Genomic DNA, 21592 nt, shown 5'->3' on the forward strand with positions numbered 1-21592 from the left:
TCAATGTTCCTCTGTTGACTGTTCGCATCTTAATGTGGGAGCTTTACTTATATTGACTGCAATCAATTTGGAAGGATCCCAGAATCATGGGGGACATTTCTTTATTAACTTATTAGTACAGTGACAGAATATGAAAGATGATGCCACTGATGCTACCCTAACAGGGGAGCTATTGTTTGGCTGCTATCGTCATGCAGAGCTGAACTATATTTCTAAATTTGCACAAAAGAAGAACACTTCCAATTTTTTGAGAATATTGTCTGCGTGTTGTGAGTTTCTGTGAAGGTATAGACCGCTGCCAGTATCGTATAACACATTGTCACAGTTACAATAAGAGGAGGAGTGGAGACTGAAAACCATTTGACCACATGTTTGATTCCACTGAAACTTTGTTGGATTCATGAACCCCTCTCTCCCTCTCCTTAATCTACCCTGTAAGCTATCTTGTAAGGCAAAATACCAAAAGATGGAGGATGTCATAATCATTCAGGCTCAATTATGGCATTGGATCTTGCACACTTTGGGATCTGATATCTGGTATCCTCCTCCTCTCTTCTTCTGTCTTACGCTGCATGTCCATTCTCAAGACAGCACAAAGCAGGTAGTATAGCTAGTGGTAAGCACTGTCGCCTCATAGCAGCAATGTTCTAGGTTGTAGCCTGCTGACTGAATGTGGGCTTTCTGTGTGGAGGTTGCATGTTCTCCTTGTGCCTGCATAGATATTCCAGCCTCCTCCCACAGTCCAAGGACATGTAGGTTAATGAGAGAATTGTCCATAAATGTAGATGTGTGAGTGAGTAATTGTCTCACACAATTGTCAGCCCTGTGATAGGCTGGCAACCTGTCTAGAGAGTGCCCTGCCTCTCACCCAATGTCAGCTGGAGTTGGCTTCAGCTTAAAAGGATAATGAATGAATGAATTAATCTCTGGCTTAGAAATCAATTTGATTTTCACATAATTTTTTTGTCTTTTCACTTAATTTACAAATCTGGATTGAAACCAATTATTTCAGGACCATGTTGCTTTGCCTCACCCCTAAGCATCTCTTTACCTCCTACTCTACCACTACCTCTCCTCCCGCACACTTGCTGTATCTAATGTGCTTGGTGCTCTACCAGGCTGCTGAGTGAGCTACATACTGACTTGGTAAATCTAAATGTCTCTAAACCGCGTGCGTGTGTGTGCCCCCCCTTACGGACCCCCATTCTGGTCGTTTAAGTGTGTTATCATTTTGACAAATGATGTGGGGCCTGAGGGAGAGGCAAACATTTTCTCAGCTTCTCCACCAGCACCGTGGCTTTGAGTAGTAAGCACAAATTCTACAATCCTGATGTTCCATCTCCAGGCGGTGGGAGTGCTCAGTCCTAGATTTAACTCAGCTCTCCCTGGGCCTTTTTAATTAACACCAACACTGGTTTTATTAACATGTTCCTCCACTTCTCCCTGTGGCAGCTGTCTGATTACAGAAAGCCTCACTGCGCCACCAGACCAAAAGCAGAGAGATATGAAGTCAATGCTCTATGCTTAGATTTAGAGTACCATGAGTGACGGCTGTGCGTGGACGTATCTTTGCTCTTTTCAGGACAGTTTGAGCTTGAAGATAACTGGAATTGCCAAATGCCACATTCTAAAGCATTATTCAACTCAAAAAAGTATCTGCAAGGCATTGAATCATGAACAACAGCAGCACAATCTATATCGCTTCCTTGTTTACTGTAGTTGAGTGTTGCTTGGATTGTATAGTGTCGTTGTTGTATAGTCTTCTGCATTACCAACGCCTGGGGCCATCTGTTGTCCAAATATCACAGACAAACAGTGATTTACTTCCTTGAAGAAGGTTTTTGGGACAAAATGTTCCCAAAAAGTATTTTTGATCAAAATGTGGCTTTGGATCTAAGTTTAGCTGATTAATGGCATCTAACACTGATACCTCAATAACCTAAATATTCACTATTTGAGGGAATAAGATAATAAAGTCGGCTATCTGGCCAACAGTCTGTCCTTATCGAAACTCTACTTCCTGCTTGAACCTTGAAGATTTTTTTTCTCCTCGAAATTCTGCTTCTGTGTTCTACTGGGCAATCATGCATTTTGAGGTTGGAGTAGTTGCTGCAGTCCTGTATATGGACTGCGTACATTCACCAGCTCCAGAGTAGAAATGAAACCAAGCTTCAGCACCATCTTTGACAGATTGTGACATTAACCAGGATATGTGCATGTTTTTCCATAAAAAGAGAGATTTATTGGAACTGGAACTAGAAGTTTCCGTTGGTTACCAGGCAGAGCGCCCGACAGACAGACTTTACCGCCAAGGAAAAGTTAGCAGCATGACTGATGACCAGTGGTGACTCTCAGAGCTGTGTGTTACATCTAGAATCTAGATGACCCAAGTACAGGACATTGCACACACATAATATATTTGAAATTAAGCCAGAAACTGTAAGTTAACTTAACACAGATGGTACACAATGCCACAATAATACACAACTGACACAACATATCAGTAACACATAAATTGGTTCAGTGTACATTCCCTCCAATCTCTGTTTAGTCCTTTGGTTTCTTTTACAAATACCATCAAATGTGCAGATAAAAAATACAGTCGAAAATTATAATTGATTTTATGAAGTGATTCCATCACCAAAACTTTATATGCCAGCTATATATTCTGAAATACAGCCAGACAATGAGTTTAGTGCATGTCTGATGGCAGCTTATATCAGTGCTTTTCTATCTAAGCTTCAGGCTGACTGCCTTACTGACCCAGTGGGTAGGGGCTCTTCCTGCAGTGGCTGCAGAGTCATGGAGTCCTGGTGGTGATTACGATCAGAAAGTGGGGCTGAGAGGAAGAGAGACACAGAAAGGAACTTTGCGTAGTGGACCTCCTCTGCCTCAGTGCTCCTCCCATCTGAGATAAGTCCCTGTGGCTGGAATAGCCCCTCCCTCCCCCATTCACAAATCCTCCAACAGGAAACTGCACATGTGGCTGAGGAACAGTTGGAAAAAAAGTCCTCATCTCGTACACACTCTGCAGAAAATCTTCAGTGAAACTTGATCAACACTGATAATCAGTTTCATATAATATTTGAGGTAAGCAGCTGCTGGTCCACCTTCCCAAATGTCAGGATGCATTGCTTTTCCCTATTGATCATCATAAGTTCAATACGTTAGGACTTTTGTTCCAGATAAATCATGTAATTTGACATCTTGGGCCCTTTCACAAGTGTTCTCACACAGTACAGAGGAATTCAAAAATAGAGTAATTGTATTTGCAATGATAAATTGGGAAATGGGTTTTTCAGACCATGTTTTTGTTGATCTTGACCTTTGACTGATCAGCCATTTATGTGTCTAAGAGTTATTTTGCACACACACATTTTCTCCCTCTGTATCTCTCTGTGGCCTGACCAGCAGGCTGGAAATAATCCTCCCCCCCAATCATGGGCTTTTGCTTTGCTGACACTGTTGCCTAGCAACTGCAACTGAAGCCAGCATAGGCTGTTCACAGTGTGGTGTTGGTGTGTGCATGTGACAGAAAAAAAAATCCACGTTGACATTAAAAGGCTTAGGACGGACACACAAATGTCGTCCTTGCTGTTTCCTTAATGCTGGAGTAGCTGCCAGCCTTTGTGTTTCTCACAGTGGATACAGACACCTTGGCCTTGTTCTGTGGAAGACACACAAATACGCCCTGCGGATGAGAAACACTAATGTCACTGGCAAAAATCATTACAGGGTTCCCGCGGGGTCTTAAAAAGTCTTAAAAGGTCTTAAACTTAATAATCAAAATTTTAGGCCTTAAAAAGTCTTAAAAAGGTCTTAAATTTGATTCGGCCAGGTCTTAAAAATGTATGGATTCTCAAACTGTGTCGCGCGACCGGGAGCTGGAAATGTGAGGCGGAACATAAGTTTTGACTTCGGCATCTCTTTAACGGTGGAACCGTAAACACATCGTTCTTTCGCCGTAGCCAGGGGTCGCAATACAGTCTGTGGTCGCAACCCGCGGCTCTGCAGCGGCTACCTGTCCTCCTCCTCCTTCTTCACGGAGTGGTCCCGATCCGCGATACTGGCCTCGGGGAGGTTAAGGTAACACTTGTTCTCCAGTAAATGTGTTTTGGGGAAAGGTCCGCGCTGCAAAATGTCCCCCCACCCAACAATTCGTAAGGAAATAAATCAGCATGGAACCAATAATCACTAACTTTGCAGCCCCCGGTGAGGACTTATCGGCGAACACCCAGTGCCTAGAGGCATTACAGGTGGGCGCGCGACCGGGAGGGGGAAATGTGAGGCGGAACTAATGTTTTGACGTCCGCATCTCTTTAATGGTGGAACAGTAAATAAAACGTTCTTTCGCCGTAGCCAGAGGTCGGCAACCCGCGGCGCTGCAGCGGCTCCCTGTACAGTGTTGTGCGTGCGTGCGCGCATGTGCCCCCAGACAACACACACAGGCCCCGGGGCTTTGCCCCCACTCATTCGCTCAGAGACACACAGTGAGATCAGAGCTCGTTAACGTGCAGCCGCCGGTCAGTGACAAACAAGAGACAGTGTTCAAACACCAAGTTGAAAAGAAAGTACGATGATGAAGCCTGTCTTGCTCTTGGCTTCACAGTGAATGAAGGAGGACATGAGACCAGTGTGTATTTTAGGTCTGAAAACTCTGGCAGCTGACAGTATGAGAAACAACAATTTAAGAACACACTTAGAAACATTACACCCCAGTCACATGCGTGTGTTCTTTTTGGTTGAGCTTTATCATCGTTGTAACAAAGTGATTAGAATTTAATACATTTTTTTTCTATTTTTGAAAAAGTACAGACTGATGGAGGAATGTAGTGATAAATGTCACCAAAAGTACTTCAATTAAGTTGAATTTAATCAAAGTTATTGCACTATTCTTTGAAAAAAGTGTCACAAAAAGAATCAGAAATTCCTTAAAGTAAGGTGAATTTAATGTTTATGTGTATTTTATGTAAATACACATGTTAAACTTGGCCCATTTTGTCATAATTTTGTTGGGGCATGGGGGCATAATTTTGTTGGGGCAGGGTAGTGAGTGGGGCATGAAAAAGTTTGAGAACCACTGGCCTAGAGACTGAACAGGTGCGCAGCAATCAAGCGAAAAGAGGGAAATTTTACTCGTGTGTCGACGACTTTTGTAAATAATGGGGAAGTGTAAGTTTAACCCATCTTGGTTGTATAAAAGCCCTTTAGTGCGTGCCTAAAACCAGTGGAAGGGAATGCTTTTGAAGCCCACTGTACTCTTTGCAAGAAAACGGTAAAACTTGGAACATTGGGTGTAAGGGCTTTAGAGTCACATGCCCAGTCAGATAAACACAAAACCCACGTGAAAAGCCAACTACAAACTCCTGCCATCTCGTCGGTGTTCGCCCCTACTTCGGGACCATCACCTGTGTCAAATGCTCCATTAGCGAGTGTGCCTGTCATACTGGGTTAGGGAAAAAAGCATGTTTATTGATTACAAGGCTCAGTTATTTCTGATTCTATTTGTTACCATTTTGGACTTGTTTGACTTGTGTACTGTTATGTTCAGTCATTGTTCTTATGTTGAATGGATATAAATTTACTTTGTAAGTAATTCTGTGACTTATTTCTTCTTTTATAGTAATTTTCCTTCATACTTTTTGCCAGTATGGTCGTGAAATAGGTCTTAAATTCTATTCAAAGTGGTCTTAAAAGGTCTTAAAAAGTCTTAAATTTATCTTGTTAAAACCTGTAGGAACCCTGCATTAGTTGTAGGCCTCCTCAACTGTTTAGTACCTGATTAAGAAGAATGCTTCTGTAAACTTCACCAAACCTCAATCTGAATATGACAGTTTGGTAATACTGCCTACAGTCTGATCCGGTCCACAAAGTAACCAGAAAACAAGGAAAATACGACAAGGAAAAACGGTCAAAAGTTATTACAACTGATAATTGTAAAATGGTTACGGTTAATAGAGCTATTTAATTGTTGATTACTTTTCTACTAATGAACTCTTCACTACAGCTTTTATATGCATATCAAAACATATTGATATACAACAAGTATGATACTTAATTTAGTTCATATCATGACTAATGGTGAGATATACCAATTGGCATGATGCATCCAAACAGGGGACGAGCATCTTTGTTCTGCTGGACTAACAGGATTATTATGTCAATCATTCCCAATTTTCTAGAAATTAATGCGACTTCTTCAATTGGTAATTTTGACTGGACAATAAAGATTTATTTTACAATATGATATACAAATGTGAAAAGCAGGTAATTTTCACATTGGCATGGCTGGAACTAGTAAATATTTGACCCTTTAAACTTAATAAATAGCTGTTATCTGGTATATAGCCATCGTATTTTCTCTTAGGCAGCCAGTGTATAGTGGATTTTACACAGTTTGACATTGATCTTACAATGCAGCCTCCATTAAGTTGAGTACCACAAGCAAATACACACTGTTTCTCCATCAAGAGCAGAAAGACAAGTTTGATCTCAAAGTGATGATTCTGTGTGTCTCCTGCTCACACGCTGCCTGCCACAGGGAGCTCTGCCTGTGAGCTTCAACATATGCCGCTCTCTCAGTCGAAGCAGTGCAGTAGCTTGAGATTCAGGCTCACACCAGCTCATTGTCTTTCATCACCATCTTCCTTCTAGCATCACCCTCCCCTCCTGTTTGGAGGCAGTCATATGTATTATTGTGCAGAGAGACGCAAAGAACATTTCTTCCGCATTTGGAGCCTCTACTTTGGATCCAGCCATCTCAGCAATCAAGCCCGTGGCATTGCGTCTCACGCAGCATCTGTCACGCCATAGCATGAGGATAGACAATTGGCAAGATGCTCGTGCATGCGAGTGTATGTTTGTTTGAGGTGGAGGAGTAGTGGCAGAAACCCCCTTCTTGTTCCTCTCCTGAGGATCAGGGATGGTAAGGAAGGCAGGCTTGTCTCTGGGCATGTGCAGACAAGTCTGGGCAAGAGTAGAGCTCCTGCTCAACACTGCCTCCTCCCGTCCAGTTGTCTGTCAGCCTGTCACTGTTGCAAAAAGAGAGCAGAGTGAGAAGCTTAGATTTGGGTGAGCCTCAGCACCCCTTGCATTTGTGGTCATCATTTTTACAGTGATCTTATTATTCCTTTATATAACACAACTAAACACCACACAGGCCCCTGCAGCATTGTATAGATACAAGCTCTGGCCCATGCTCATAATGGTATAAAGGGAATGAATCATAGCGTGGTGTCTGCAGCACAGTTCACCTCAGATGACTCTTCAGCAATGTGCGTGTCTGTCTGGCAGTGATGATGTCACACCGACCCTATTATAAATACTGTATCTCCCCCTCTCCACTCTGTTACACCCACAGTCCACAGCCATGTTCTTCCACTCTGTTTATATTGAGTTATTTAGCTAATTGACTGGTATAATAGTCTGCATACGTCATGAATCATGGAGTTACAGGCTTTTGTCGCACTCATCCATCGATGCTGCCTCACAATGATTAGAGAAAAAACTTACTGGTGCAAAAAGCTGTTTGCTCAACCTTCAGAACACTCCATCCATCTCAATCGCAGCCTGTCAGTAGATTTAATAGTGTCTGTAGAGGAAGTCAAATCAATAGGAGCCACAGCACACTGGTGTTTGTTCAGGACTGTGTCACTACATGCTGGCAAATGAATGTTTGATCAGTGTGCATTGATTCATACTGTCCTGCCAGGCTGCTGATCTCTTTTGCATTTGAGGTTAATTTCCTATTTTTCAGTTTATTTCTTGCACTCATGGACACATGTTTTATGTGGCTTTTGCAGTGGTTTTGAATGTATTAGTCCTGCAATGTAATGCTGTACGTAACAGACACAGACTGCCTCCAAAATGATAATACATTTCAATCAACAACTCTCTAAAACAATTTTAATGAAGGGAGGAAAGATTTAATTGTGGGACTGTTGTACTAGACTCTATTAGTTTTGCTAGATGTACTTAATAAAATGGCAACTGAGTGTATATTTGTAATTATCAATTGTTTATGAAGGCTGGAACTATTAGTGGCTAGATGTACTTTTAGGTCACATGGCAGGCTGATAATTGATCAACCTCCTAGTTTTGATGTTTAAGAATATTGACTTCTATTCCTTGTGTTAAAAATGTTGTTAAAAGTTGTATCTAACAAAGTAAAGACTTGCAGTACAAAATAATAACTTTACTACACTTAAACTCAGATATAGATTTTTAGCTGCAGCTGTCAAGTACTCAGATACGTTATACTTTGCCATATTAGTGCAAAATTAAATAATGTCTACAAATCAGAGGGGGGATGAATAGAATGGATCAAACTAAGTTTGTTGAATGTATTTTTTTTTTTAGGTCAGAAGACATGTCTTCACATTCATGGTGTGTTCCCTTACATCTACGTGCCATTCGATGGCTACGGGCAGCAGTCAGAGCGCTACCTGCGGCAGGTCGCCTTCAGCATCGACAGGGCCATCAATGTTGCCATGGGAAACCCATCCTCCAGCAACCAGCATGTCTTCAAAGTGGTGCTGGTCTCTGGCATGTAAGTGACTCGTTGTCATCAAATGAACTGAGCTGACAATTGCCTAAAATTTGCAGTACAAAACCATTTAGAATTAATAAAATAACAAGGGTGAATCCTTTCAATGAATGGTGATGGTTGACATGCAGTATGATGATGTCTCCTGTTTGGATGTGTTGTTACAGGCCTTTCTATGGCTACCACGCCAAAGAGAAGCACTTCATGAAGATCTATCTGTTCAATCCTCAGATGGTCAAAAGGTAAGACTGCTGCCGATCGATGCAGCTTATGTGAATAGAGATAATTCCAGGCTCCTGCTGTTTGATGTTACTGAATACCAGAGTGTGGGCGCATGAGTCCAGCTTACTAAACTGAAATTGATTGCTGCATAAATAGTTGTACAAATTGATTGAACAAGGGTGTATTTGCATGGAAGAATACAGGTAGAGGCTCGAGGAGATGACAGTGAGCTTCGGGAGAAAAAAGGAAAGGGTAAGGTAGAGATTTTGGGAAAAGATAAGAGGAAGACAAGAAAAAAGTCAGCAATTCAGGCAGCCAGCCATTCAAGCAGAGAGAGAGGAGAGGGAGACCACACTTGTGCAGCATCAGGTATCAGCTCTGGATAGTTATAATAATAATAAATAACAGTGTTAAGATGTTATTGATTATTAATGATAGCAGCAACAATTCATATAATAATTGATAAATAAAAGTATTATTGTTAATAATATTAATAATAGTTGTTATCCTGCAGCACTGGAGTCAGAGATAGACATAGTTAGTGACATGTATTAAAACATATAAATGAATGAATGAATGTGGGGGCAGATAGTCAGTCAGTCAGTCAGTCAGTCAGTCAGTCTGGGAGCCAGTCAGCAGACCAGCCAATCAGGCACTCAGCCAGCATGGTTGCTCTGACCCTTAAAGGGGTGACATGACACCAGGACAGCCCTTACACAGTCACTCATCAAATTGCTCCTTATTCATCTTAAAATATCAAGCAAATGCTGTAAATGCACGGATGGTCCTGGAAAACATTCTGGTCAGTAAACAGAGGGTTAAAAGAAACGACGACTGCTTTATATTTAAAGGGGAATTCCACGGATTGTTAATGTCATTTTTTAACTGTTTAATGTTTTTTGCAGGGTTTGTGAGCTTTTGCAGAGTGGTGCAGTGATGAACAAAAGTTACCAGCCAAACGAGGGCCACATCCCCTTCCTGCTGCAGTTCTTTATAGACTACAACCTGTACGGCATGAACCTGGTTAACTTGGGAGCTGTGAAGTTCCGCAGGAGCCCGAACAAAGGTAGGGCTGAGAAAAGAAGGGACTCTGCATTTTGAGCATCATCCAAAGTAAATAATTTTCCCTTCACGTCGGATTTTCTTTTCCTTTTTTTGATTATAATCATCTAATCAAAAATGAAACAATTTTAACACTTAAACTGATTTTACACAAAATAAACAAATAAGAACTGACATTTTCTCTTACATCGTACCTTTCTCTTTGGGGAAGTTCCTTAGCTACACGTGTCTCTAGGTATTCCCCAGTGTTGTTGAGTGAGTGGCCTACTTTAGCCCTCATCAGCTTCTCTACACTGGACCCACTACTGTTTTTGTCTTCCCTGGACAGCGTGGGCAGAGCTGGGCTACTTCATGCTCACTGCATTGTTCCCTGTTGCTCAGCAGGGATGGAGATCGGGCGAGGGGTGGCCGCCATGCATTGTGTCATATTGAATCAGTCCTGATCTCACCTCAGCCTCAGGATCTCTCTGTGGTCTTTTGAAAGCTCTCTCTGTTTTCCTCCTTCATGTTGCCATTTCTCATCTTTTCTCATGTTTGGTCTTGTGGTCTCTTATTTTCTGAGTCCTTGCTTTCAAATTTCTCCCTCTCATTTATTAACACTATCTGTTCTCAATTCAGCTTGTATGCCCAATTTACAGTCTCCAAGAAATTTCCCAATTACGAAAGGGCAAGAACAAGCAAGCAGATACTAGAGCTGCTTTCAGCCATTAACTGTAGACATTCTTCAGCTGGCTGTATGTGAGAATGCAAATGTTCGTCTTCCAGACTTTCACTAGAGTTTCTGTGTCCAGCCCCATAGTAAAAACTCTAGAGAATGAACATCTGTCACTAGCTAAAGCAAAGCACCCATTGGCTGATCATTTGATATCAGTGGTGGTGGGGATACAGATTGCTCTTCAGGCACATTGGTAGTCAACTCCATGGTCACTTTGGCCTCACAGTGTGAATGTCAGACTGAGGGTTCTTGTGTGAACCTTACCCTCACAACTTCAACTGCAGAGACTAAACCCCAGGCAGCCGACTCTGTTTGATCAGAGATTAGTCTTAATCTCAGAGCAGTACCTCTGTCTCATCGTCACCTCATCATGCTATCTGAGCTCTCTCTCCAAACTCTCAGAGAGCTTCCAGCCAGCCAGAGCTGCCTTCTCGTGTGAGGGCATTAATGATTCAGGACAGGAAATTCCACACTTGAATTTAATAAAGTGCCTCTTTCAAAATCCTCACGCTTGACTCTCCTCTGACAAAAGCTGTGTTCCCATGTTTGATCCACCTCTACACTGATGCAATCAATTGAAAGGGGGCTGCATTGCCCAAAACAACAAAGAAACCCAAATACTCCAATAATAGGTACACCGGTTTACCTTTTTTTCTACACTCAAGCTCAAACTTGAAAGCAAGTTTTTAATCTGGGATAACTTGAGGAATGGTGGGCTGGACTGGAAAATGTGCCACTTAAAGATGAATTTAATTCTTAGTGTGTTTTTAAAGCCACCTTCGCAACCCAAAAACACCCTAGTGGGATTTATCTTTGAAATGTCTGCTTGTGTCAAATTATGGTGTTTAGTTGTAACTACCTACGCCAACCTAGTTAACTGCATTGTTGCAAACATAATTTTGGTTAATTATAACTGGATAGTATTGTTCTACTTTTGCTCTTGCCATCATCCATATCATTAACAACCTTGTGCTCATCCTGTTAGCAGTTTGAAACTGGGAACAATCAACATTACTCAAAGTTAAACTGAGGAAGTAAAGCAAGCATTAAGACGATCAGGCAAATCCCCAGAGAAAATATTGGTGGACAATGAAATTATTTCCTTCCATAACATTCATCATAGTTTATAAACCAACTTCAAGGCTCAACTTTAACTCATCATTCTTGCTGGAGGAGCTTGTGCACAGTTTCTCTCAACAGTGAGTAATTGTCCCCAACATATTGCCTGCATTGACTTCCGAGGTAGCTCGCCTTTTCATTTATCATTGTCTGGAAGACAACATCTAAATAACAAGTATTTTTTTTGTCCATTATAACACATGTATTTAATATTTGAACTTGTTTAAAGCAAGTGATGCGTGTTTTTGTTTTTGTCTTCTAAAGTCTCCTTACCATTCAAGACCTCTTGGCAAATCCTTCCAGAGAAGCACTATAACACCATTCACTCTGCTCTGTTTGTTTTCCAGAGGCCCCAGACAAGCAGACGCCAGGCAGTTGTCCCAGCATTAGCCCCTGGAAAAGCCCCTGCACCTCCAAGCTCAATGACAGCACCCTGGGGGGCACGTTTGTCCGCTGGGAGGAGAATGCCCTACCCTGGTGAGTCCCACTTGCACAGACTCTGCTGCATTTATCTCTCACTGTGAGTATATCGCCAAGATAGCAAAGATTGAATCCAGTACTTTAACTGATATCCTTCCTTGCTACATGAGATTACAAATCTATATATCAACTACATCCATGATGCATTATATTTGTCTACTTTATATATAAATGTTCATATCAATTTTAAAGTTTTTTGGGGCATTTATTTTGACATCAGTTGTCCATGAATTCCCTGTCTGCAGCTCATTAGTCCTGGAAGAGGTGGAGAAGCAAAGCACTTGTGAGCTGGAGGTTGATGCTGTAGCTGTAGACGTCCTCAACCGCCTGGAAATTGAAAGTAAGTTCTGTCAGGTCCACATACTCACCTGCTGCTCCACTCGTCATCTTCAGTACTGTAGCCCACACTAACACAGTTGCAGGAATGAGACACAGGAGAGAAGGACTGTTTAAAGGTCTCCTGCTTAATCATTTAATCTTAAGGTGCAACACGTTTGGTTCAGAGTGCTGTTGAGGGCATTGCTGCTCAGAGCAGCTCCCTCTGACTGTCTACACACATCCCACCCATTAGCAGCCTTAAACATGAATGCTCTGAGGCTGACCTAACAACCTGTCACGGGGCAGTGAAGAGAGGGACACATCAGCAGACACACAGGGTGTCCTCAAATCTCAGGATTTAGTCAATTTGTCTTTAGGCTTTTTTTAAAGTACAACATTTATTTTTGATCATTGAACATGCCATGGTAGAAAGAAAACTCTTCGCTTAACCACAAAGCTAAACTAGACATGGTTTTGTATTAAAGATATGTATCGTTCCTTTCAGCCACCACCTCGTGAACTGAGATGCCAAAGATTTGCCTTTTTGTGGTTTTAGGTGTAAAAAAATAATCTTTGCCCGCAGTAACAGTCAAACTGATCAATGGGCCTCATTTACCAATATATTAAGGTTTTTTTTTAAATTTGTTCTTCAGAAGTTTTTTAGGAAAACTATATTGATGAATGCCATGTCTTCGTAAGTTGAAAGCTAATGTCAGTCTTCCCAATTAGCATAGGCCAATCCCTCGTAAATGCCCATATAAAGGTAGACAGAAACTGAAAAGAACATTTAAGAAGCCAGGAATGATTCAAAACAAATCTAAAGACGGCCTTAGAAATGAGCATCTGTGGATACTCTATTGAGCCTGACCGGACCCATCCGGACCCAATCCCTCCTGAGCCATCACTAGTCTCAGAACCAAACTTGGTTTTCAGAATTAAATGGCCACACTTGGACGTAACATTTAAAATACAAGCTTGTGAAATAAATCACCTTGTGATGCACCTGGACACATCGTCAGTGATGTTACCTGGGGTCATTGGGTGTTTTAGGTCATCCTCACCCAGGCGACCCAATCCAGGTAGTGCTATCCTACCCACGGCCCTCCTCTCCTGATCCACAGCCATCTTGATGCAACTTGTGCTGCCTCTGTGGCCACCTTGATGGCCCTTCCCCTAGTGGCTCCTGTGATGCCTACCTCGTTGAACTGGAGCCACTCCTTCTTGTTAGGTTAGGGCCACTTGACACAGCTGTTCTGTTACTCTGGGTGGAGCTGGGCTTGCTTCACCTAGAGGCTCTGGGTTCTGTGGGTTGACTCCAGGCCTAGCTCCTTCAGCCTCTCAAAGTAGAAGTAAAACTATAGAACATTTGACACATTTAATATGTAAACACCAGTGTATTACACCTAAAGATTGGTGACTGTTTTTGTGACACTTCATCATGTTCATGTGGTTCAAAATTTTTGTTTTGCAGTATAGACCAAATATTCTGTTAAAATAATAAAATATTATTGTAATTTTAGTATTGTACAACAATAAAATTAAATGTAAAAAACAGAATAACTGATTATTATATAGAGGCAGTTCAGTTGTCAAGTGTGCATAAGAGTGCAATTCAGTGTGCGTACATTCTGTTCTTACATAAGAACAAATCCCAGATAAAAACATTGGTGAATGTCAGAATCTTCATAAAAACTGCGGTGAAAGTTCTGATGTGGAGAAAAAGACAGTCATGGAATATGGAGTATCATTTGCTGACACACTTTGTTGTGTCTTATCTCTTTCCAGATCAGATTGGCAGGAACCCCGGCATTCAGGCTATCTGGGAGGATGAGAGGCTGAGGAGGAGAGAGAAGAACCAGGCCACCCAGATAGAAACCCCTGAGTCACAAGGTGAGGAGATCCACAATGCAATCTCTGTTTTGTTATCACTTCACACATCTATCCTTATTCTCACAATAACAGTGACCTGTCTTGAATACAGATTTACAGGAAACATCATTATCATTAGTCTCTAAAAGTGCTAGCAGCTTATACATCAATTATGTTACCACTGTTGCAACGAGTTGACCCTGGTCATACCACTGTCTGAAATCGATCACTCACATTTTTTGTACAGGCCAAATTCAGGAATCCCAATTTGCCTCGTAGGGCTTAACAAGTTTTGACATCCATACAAAAAAACATAAATCCCTCTCCCAAGACGGACAGTAGTCCACTAGATGCCGCGTGTAACACAGCTTATCAACAAAATAACAATTAACAACATTCACGAGAAAGGACATTGTCTAGCATAAGTTGAGATGTGAATCAATGTTTTTATGAAGAGAAAATGTCTGAAGGACATTGAGGGAGCAGTGATGACAATTGAACGACATAGGTATTGCCAGGATAGATAGTTTATGTGAGTAGGCATAGTTTTTATATAAACAATCTAGTTAGTATATTGGTTGAACAACAAATACTGCTAGTTTTCAAACAAATAAATACTTTAAAAGGATTGACTGATATGTTTAGTTTTGTTTGCCCCCCTGATTTTTGGAAGTTTGAGTAAATTTTCAATTGCAATAAATAACTTTGAGGCCGGTGACTCTCCATACTAGAAAAAGGTAATCAGTGAGTGTATGCAGTTTATAGCATTCAGCAGTTGATGGGAGAGCCCTCTGCGGTCTGTTTATGAAAGAGAGTTTGAGAGATATTATTTTTATGCTTTCATGTTTTCTTCTGAAAGCAGACTTAGTTACAAAACAAGTTTTGGTGCCGATGTTTTATATAATCTGGCTAAACTGAGGCTTTTTTAGGAGCAGGATGCTTTAAAATACTCCAGATGTAGGTACATCAAATAAGAAAAAAAACTTGTTATATGACAATGCCTAGGATTCATACTTAAAGTGTAACAACAGTGTAACGACATGATGATGATGATGATGTCTAGGTCTGACACAGATATACTAGAATATGACGCGTGTGGAAAGATCTTGTTGTTTAATCGTGATACGTCGAATAACATCCAGTCCCATTGTATTATCGTCATGAAGAGCTCTAGTTTCACTGACAGCAGAATCACCCAGAGGCACCACCAGCATACATAACAGCAATTACTGACCAAATGTTTTAATTGTAGCAAAATTTTGAGGTCTGGTAATACTGGAATCTAAGAACAGATAGTTTCCAGGAATAATGAAGGCAGTACTGAAGTTGTTTGTCTGATGTGTTCCAGATCGTGGTTCCGTCACCTCAACAGAGAGCGAGAAAGTCTTCATGAAGAGGTTTAAGGAGATCCTGAAGGAGAACGAGTTTGACGTGTAAGTTCCTCATCGTTCCTTCGATCTGTCGTTGTGGTGGCGTTTGGGGCAGGAGCAAGAGGCTCCTCAGACATTTCAGAACTAATTATTTCTGAAAGTCATTGCTGGACAATTATCCCATTTCCCTGGGCAAAGCCAAAATTGCTGGCAAATAGAGCTGGAATTCATGGTAGCATGAAACAGTGTTTGAAAATGAGTACAAGATGTTTACAGTCACAATAGTGGGACTAGTTTCCCACAGTGTCAGACCACAATGAGCTCAAGTTTCTCTCATATTTCATTCTTTTTTGTTGAGCTGTAATGAAGCTGATGCAGTTCCCCAGTTTCCCTGTGCATCTCCGTTTCATGTAAGGTAGTCCAACTCCTGTGTCCTCTGAGGGCAGAGAGGGAGGGAATGAAAACACAGGTTATAAGACTTGGAAAGAAGGGATGGAGAAAATGAGTCAAAACAGATGTATTGAGGGGGTGGCAGCAGAACAGGCGTATTGCACAGAAAGGGGGAAGGAGAGACTGAAATGATGTTGATGAGGTTACACAGTCCTCCCTCCTACTCCCACAATGTTCAGGCAGAAACTATTTCCTGTTATAAATAAAAGTACAGTTGGCTGTGCGTGCATCTGCATCAGATCCAGATGGCTTCCATTCACTGTGATATCAAACAGGAACAGAGGGGGTAGGGTGGGGGAGCAGTGTGGGGTTTCCATGTAGAGTGGGGCTTGTCTCAAGTCATGGAGCGCACACACAATTTGCTGGCGGCACTCCCAAGGCCTGGCCGTCTCAGTCAACCGCTCTGTGAATACTCACACAGTCTGTCACTTGTTGGCTTTCCTTTTACTCTCATTATTCACTACTGCCAATCTGCTGTTGCTGCTTTCTACAGGTTTTACTTGGTGCTGCAGATTGAAAGTTCTTTTTTTCTCACTGTTACAAAACTACCCCCTCCCATCGGCCCTCTCGTCTAAGCTACGATGCCAAAATCTGGTGAAAGCGCACCGCCTAACCACTGCTAGAAGCAGACTTTTCCGTGACCCGATTGCTAACTTCTGGCTATTGACTCAGCCTTTCTAGCTTGTGAAGACTCTAGTCATAAGCACCAATAGCACAGCGCGCAGACAGGTCGATGCCAGCTAATCATTTCATTTGGTGAGAATAGACCTCGGCCTGAATTTTAATTATGGTCCCCATGGCGAGAGACTGCTTTTTAAGTTAAAACCTTTTTTTAGGGTAGAGGTTCTGCATTAAGTTGCGTTTGTTAAGGCTCGGGTAAAGGCCATTAAATACATTGACTCAACAAAAGACCCTGTTACCACAACAGTATACAGTAGAGGGTTGTCTTTTTCTTTCTTTTCTTCTTGTCTTCTCTCTGTTTCTCTTTGCTCAGCTCCATCATTTAAACTCTCGTAGCAAAGCAGAACCACTGAAGCCAATGAGGGAGGTGTGTGTGGCTTGTTCACGAAATGTGTTAATCGCAGCCGTAATCTCCCGACGCCTGCCAGGCTCCCTCCCTTGTCGCCTCTAAAGTCGTTAGCTAGCTGACTAATTAAGAGACAGCCAGACAGTGGCACGTGCACATTGACTCTCTGGAGCCCTTTCCTCATACAGCCCAGCAGAACAAAGTCTCTGAATGACAATGAGACTGCAGTAAAGTTTCTGCTGATGTTAACGCTAAAACATTGATTTCATATATTTACAGCCATGTTTTCATCATTCATCCCCTCTGAAAATAATTCATTATGTATCAGCCTTGCTTCCGGGTTGGGATTTCTCATGTAGAGCAAGCAGTATATGGCTCATTCCTCATTTATAGCAAGTGAAGGGAGAACCATGTTGCTGTGACTTCTTGGTAAATGCTCTGTGGTATTTGGCTGAACAGTTTTTTCCCTAATCCCTCACCTATGCTGTGTCTCTCACTGGACTGACTCACTATACATGGGTTTTTTACCTTCCCTAGGCTGCTGCCCGGCTCAGTCATCATGAAACGCAGCTTCACCTGCCGTCTTCACTGTTTTCACTCTGTTTCGTCACAATGTGGTTCTAAGCTTGAATTCATCCAGCAAAGTTTGACAGTGCATGCTTACCCTCAGTAGCAACAGTGGTTGCTTCAGTAGCTTGAGGGCATTTCATATTCAATTTCTCCTGCTCATTGTGGGATTTAGACCTATAACCTCTTGGGCATGATGCTCTACTCTTCAGGCAGTTGCTGCTCAGTCAGATATGAAAACCCATACTCTATACAGGGTTTGGAGGCCGAATTCCTCCTATCATGAGTTGAATCATTTTTTTCATTTTTTTTCACCATTCCTGTGAAATGTGTTCCAATTACGAAGGCGACTGCCTGCTTGGTCTACATTTCAATATTTCAGACGGTTACTAAGTGGTGAGTTGCTAGGCGATGCTGAGGAGGGCAGTATGGGTAAAGGAGTGTGATACCAGCTTGTAGCTGAGAGCGATCTAGAGGGATACAAAGCCCAGTTGGCTTCCTGCCCATTTTCCATTCATATTGCCTCTACAACACACAGACACACACCACTTAGCTGCTCTTATATGCTCACACAAACAGCCCCAGCCCCCCAGACTCGCACACCACCTCTGTCTTCACATACAAACAGAGTAAACAGATCACTTCCCCTGATTAAGACCCATAGTAAATATATGCTCATAAAATATGACTGCATTTGGGCAGATACCAGAAAGTCGTCTGCTCTGTGAGTCAGGTAAGGGCAGCCCAACAGCTCTGCTGACTGATTTTCAATTAATATAGGAGAATTAGTCCAACATTGTTCTGCAGATGTACTGCATGGTTAGGGGGTTGGGGGCTGACCTTTATGCATCTTTGGAACATGCTAAGGTCCTGGGTATTACACTTTTCCCATGTTTTTTCCACCTGAAGTCAATATATATTTCAGGTTTTAAGTACCAAAAAGCATATTAAAGTAGTTTAAAATATCACTCATGCTTCTTTCTGGCCATCTTGCAACAACAAGGTTGGTCAGGAGTTAGGCCCAGAACCATCTTATTGATGACAGTTTTCTCCAATTGATGCACAGTCGTGCCTTGATGGGGATTGGATAGCAGCCTATGCTTTGTAGTCTAACATGTGACATGTCCTGGTCAAACATAACTCCAAGGTTCTTCACAGGCCAAGCTCATGCCATCCAAGGTTACTACCTGGTCAGAGAATGTTTCTCTTTTGTGTTCAGGGCCAAGCACAATAACTCTGTCTAAATTTAGAAGTAAAAGGTTATGGGTCATCTAGGCCTTCATGTCTTAGAAACAAGTTTTACCTGATTAGATACATCAGGGTTCATTGATAAGTACAGCTAGGTGTTATTAGCATGATTGTGACTTGTAATAAAATTGTCGAAAAGGAAGCATATACAAAGTGAAAAGTATCTGTCCAAGTACAGAACCTTGTTATGCTGTGCCACGGTGCACAATGCCCGTCTAGACGCACACGGAGCGAGCGAGTGCTCCTCTCCTGTAGCCGACTGAGAGCCAGGTGGCGTGCACGGGCTACATATGCCCAGCCACGGTGAGCAATGCCCGGCTAGACGCACACGGAGGGGGCGAGCCCTCCTCTCCACTCACTTGCCGCGTATTTGATGATATAAAGTAATTTTTCCAGCGTTACAGAGATCCCAGTGCCTGCCCCTTCAAGTTCACCGTGTCTCTCAGGCTAATCGCTCTCTTTTTCCTTGCGTCTTTCTCTGTCCATCTCGCTCACGCCAGAGAGCCAGGCAGAATGCCCAGGCTCAACCTGCCGAGCCAGAGTGCACGCAGCTCCGCAGGACAGAGAGCCAGGCAGAGTGCACGGGCTCCACTAGAGGGTTTTCACAGCACAGAACCTCACCCCAAACATTAATGAACTGGCAGCCAAGAAAAGATGCCAAACATCTGGCTCTGGCATGTACATAAAAGAAGAATGTAGCCTAACTAAATGTCTTTTCTTTTTGCACTCTATCCAATATCTTGTCTATAATTTGTATTAAATGTTGACCCTGTTTGGCCCTCTACGTAGTCCAAGTTTTATATTTTGGCCCTCTTTGTGATTGAGTTTGACACCACTGGACTAATCAATGTTGTAAATACTCTTATTTTGCTGATGTTCCCTGTTACACGTGGCATCGATTGCACTTCTGTCCATCCTGGGAGAGGAATTCCTCATATGTGGCTCTCTCTGAGGTTTCTAAGTTTTCCCCCTGTTTATAGGTCTTTTTGTAGTTTTTCCTTACTCTTGTTGAGGGTTAAGGGCAGAGGATGTCATATCATGTTAAGCCCTGTGAGACAAATTGTGATTTACAACTTTAACCAATTTAGTGCTGTTACTTTAATTCCTACATGTTGTTCTAGTCTCTGTAACAGAAGCTTGTGATCTGCGGTGTCAAGTACAGTAAGAAGATCCAGTAGGACAAGTTTAGAGACACGTCCATGAAAAGTAATTAAAAACTTTCAGTCAGGATTTAGAATCCATCTCAATATCACACAAGTGGTTAGCAACTCTTCCAATGGTTTTGGAAATGAAGGGAATGTTTGATACATGTCTATCATTAGCTAAAACATCTGGGTCAAGAGTGGGCTTTTTAAGCGGGTATTGCTGCTACCTTAAAAGCCTGTGGTAGGTAGCTAGTTAGATTAAGATACATTTATTTATCCCACACACATGCACAGACATGCACAGGCACACTCATGCAAGGGGAAATGTAACCTTTGCTTTTAACCCATCTGGTGCCAGACACACAGAGCAGCCGTGTACGGCGCCCGGGGAGCAGATGTTAGGGGAGTAAGGTGCCTTGCTCAGGGGCACTAGACAGGGTAGGGTAGAGAATCCTCTTGGATTTTTGGACAGATCAATCTAGGTTCGTCTTTTTGTTGTTTCTCCGTGGAGTCGAACCAGAGACGAACCAGAGACCTTTTCTGCCCATAGTCCAAGTTTCTGCCACTAGTCCACCACCTCTCCAAAGCATATACAAAGTGAAAAGTATCTGTCCAAGTACAGAACCTTGTTATGCTGTGCCAAGATTAGTTATTAATCTGATTTAATATAGAACTGAAAAACTTACTTTAAAAACTACAGTTGGGATAGGGTTTAATAGATAAGTTGATGGTTCCTTGGAGACTTGTAAAGTTTGCAGGAATTATTCAGTCTAAATATAAATCTGGTGCTACAGGTTATTCTAAGGCTACTGTACTAGACAGTGTATCTGTGCTATTCATGGGGAGGAGGTGGTGAGTTGTTTCACTGATGGTTACAATTTTAAAGTAATGCAGTTTAGATAACTTTGCTGTTAAGTAAATTTTCCTACTTCCTACAGTAGGGACCTTTAATCTGTTTTGTCTTAATTCAGTTACTCTTAAGGCCTCTAATAAGATATGACATCTTATCAATGCATCAAAGTCACAGTTGCCATAACTAGCATTCTCTCTGTTGTTGATATTTTTGGGCAGCATTAAGAAATATGTAATAACAGCAGTAACTATTCATCATCATGTAGAAATTTAATAATAAGGAATTTTATAATAATTTTCAGTGTTCTGAATTATTCTGCAATTTTTCTGTCTGCTCAGGACACAAGCCTCATCCATGGCTGACGAGGAGGAGGATCAAGAGGATTTTCTCGGGGACCTCACTCTCCATTCAGATGACCTGACTCCAGAGGGACTACCGTGTACCCCTGCTAACGCTGTGGAGGTGCACAGGGACTCTCAGCCAGGTAAAGAAACCCTGCTGGGATGAATGAGAACACCCCCAATTGCCTCAATATATGTATGAGAAGGAATGTGTTAGCTCTGGTGTAGCTTGCTGCAATCCATAGTCTTCACTGTTAAGTT

The 21592-nt window shown here is 42.0% G+C and overlaps 1 protein-coding gene across 1 annotated transcript in view; it reads left to right on the forward strand.

Moving 5' to 3' along the window:
• Window positions 1–21592, forward strand: part of rev3l (REV3 like, DNA directed polymerase zeta catalytic subunit) — a 63432-nt gene that overhangs the window by 16882 nt on the left and 24958 nt on the right. Inside the window, exons 2-9 of the mRNA XM_061091301.1 lie at window positions 8359–8548; window positions 8713–8787; window positions 9673–9833; window positions 12011–12140; window positions 12389–12483; window positions 14247–14351; window positions 15679–15763; window positions 21329–21474. Of these exons, the coding sequence (XP_060947284.1) occupies window positions 8359–8548; window positions 8713–8787; window positions 9673–9833; window positions 12011–12140; window positions 12389–12483; window positions 14247–14351; window positions 15679–15763; window positions 21329–21474 (987 nt within the window). The remainder of the gene's footprint in view (window positions 1–8358; window positions 8549–8712; window positions 8788–9672; window positions 9834–12010; window positions 12141–12388; window positions 12484–14246; window positions 14352–15678; window positions 15764–21328; window positions 21475–21592) is intronic.

This window comes from Limanda limanda, chromosome 18 (assembly GCF_963576545.1).
Source record: "Limanda limanda chromosome 18, fLimLim1.1, whole genome shotgun sequence".
Classification (NCBI taxonomy): domain Eukaryota; kingdom Metazoa; phylum Chordata; class Actinopteri; order Pleuronectiformes; family Pleuronectidae; genus Limanda; species Limanda limanda.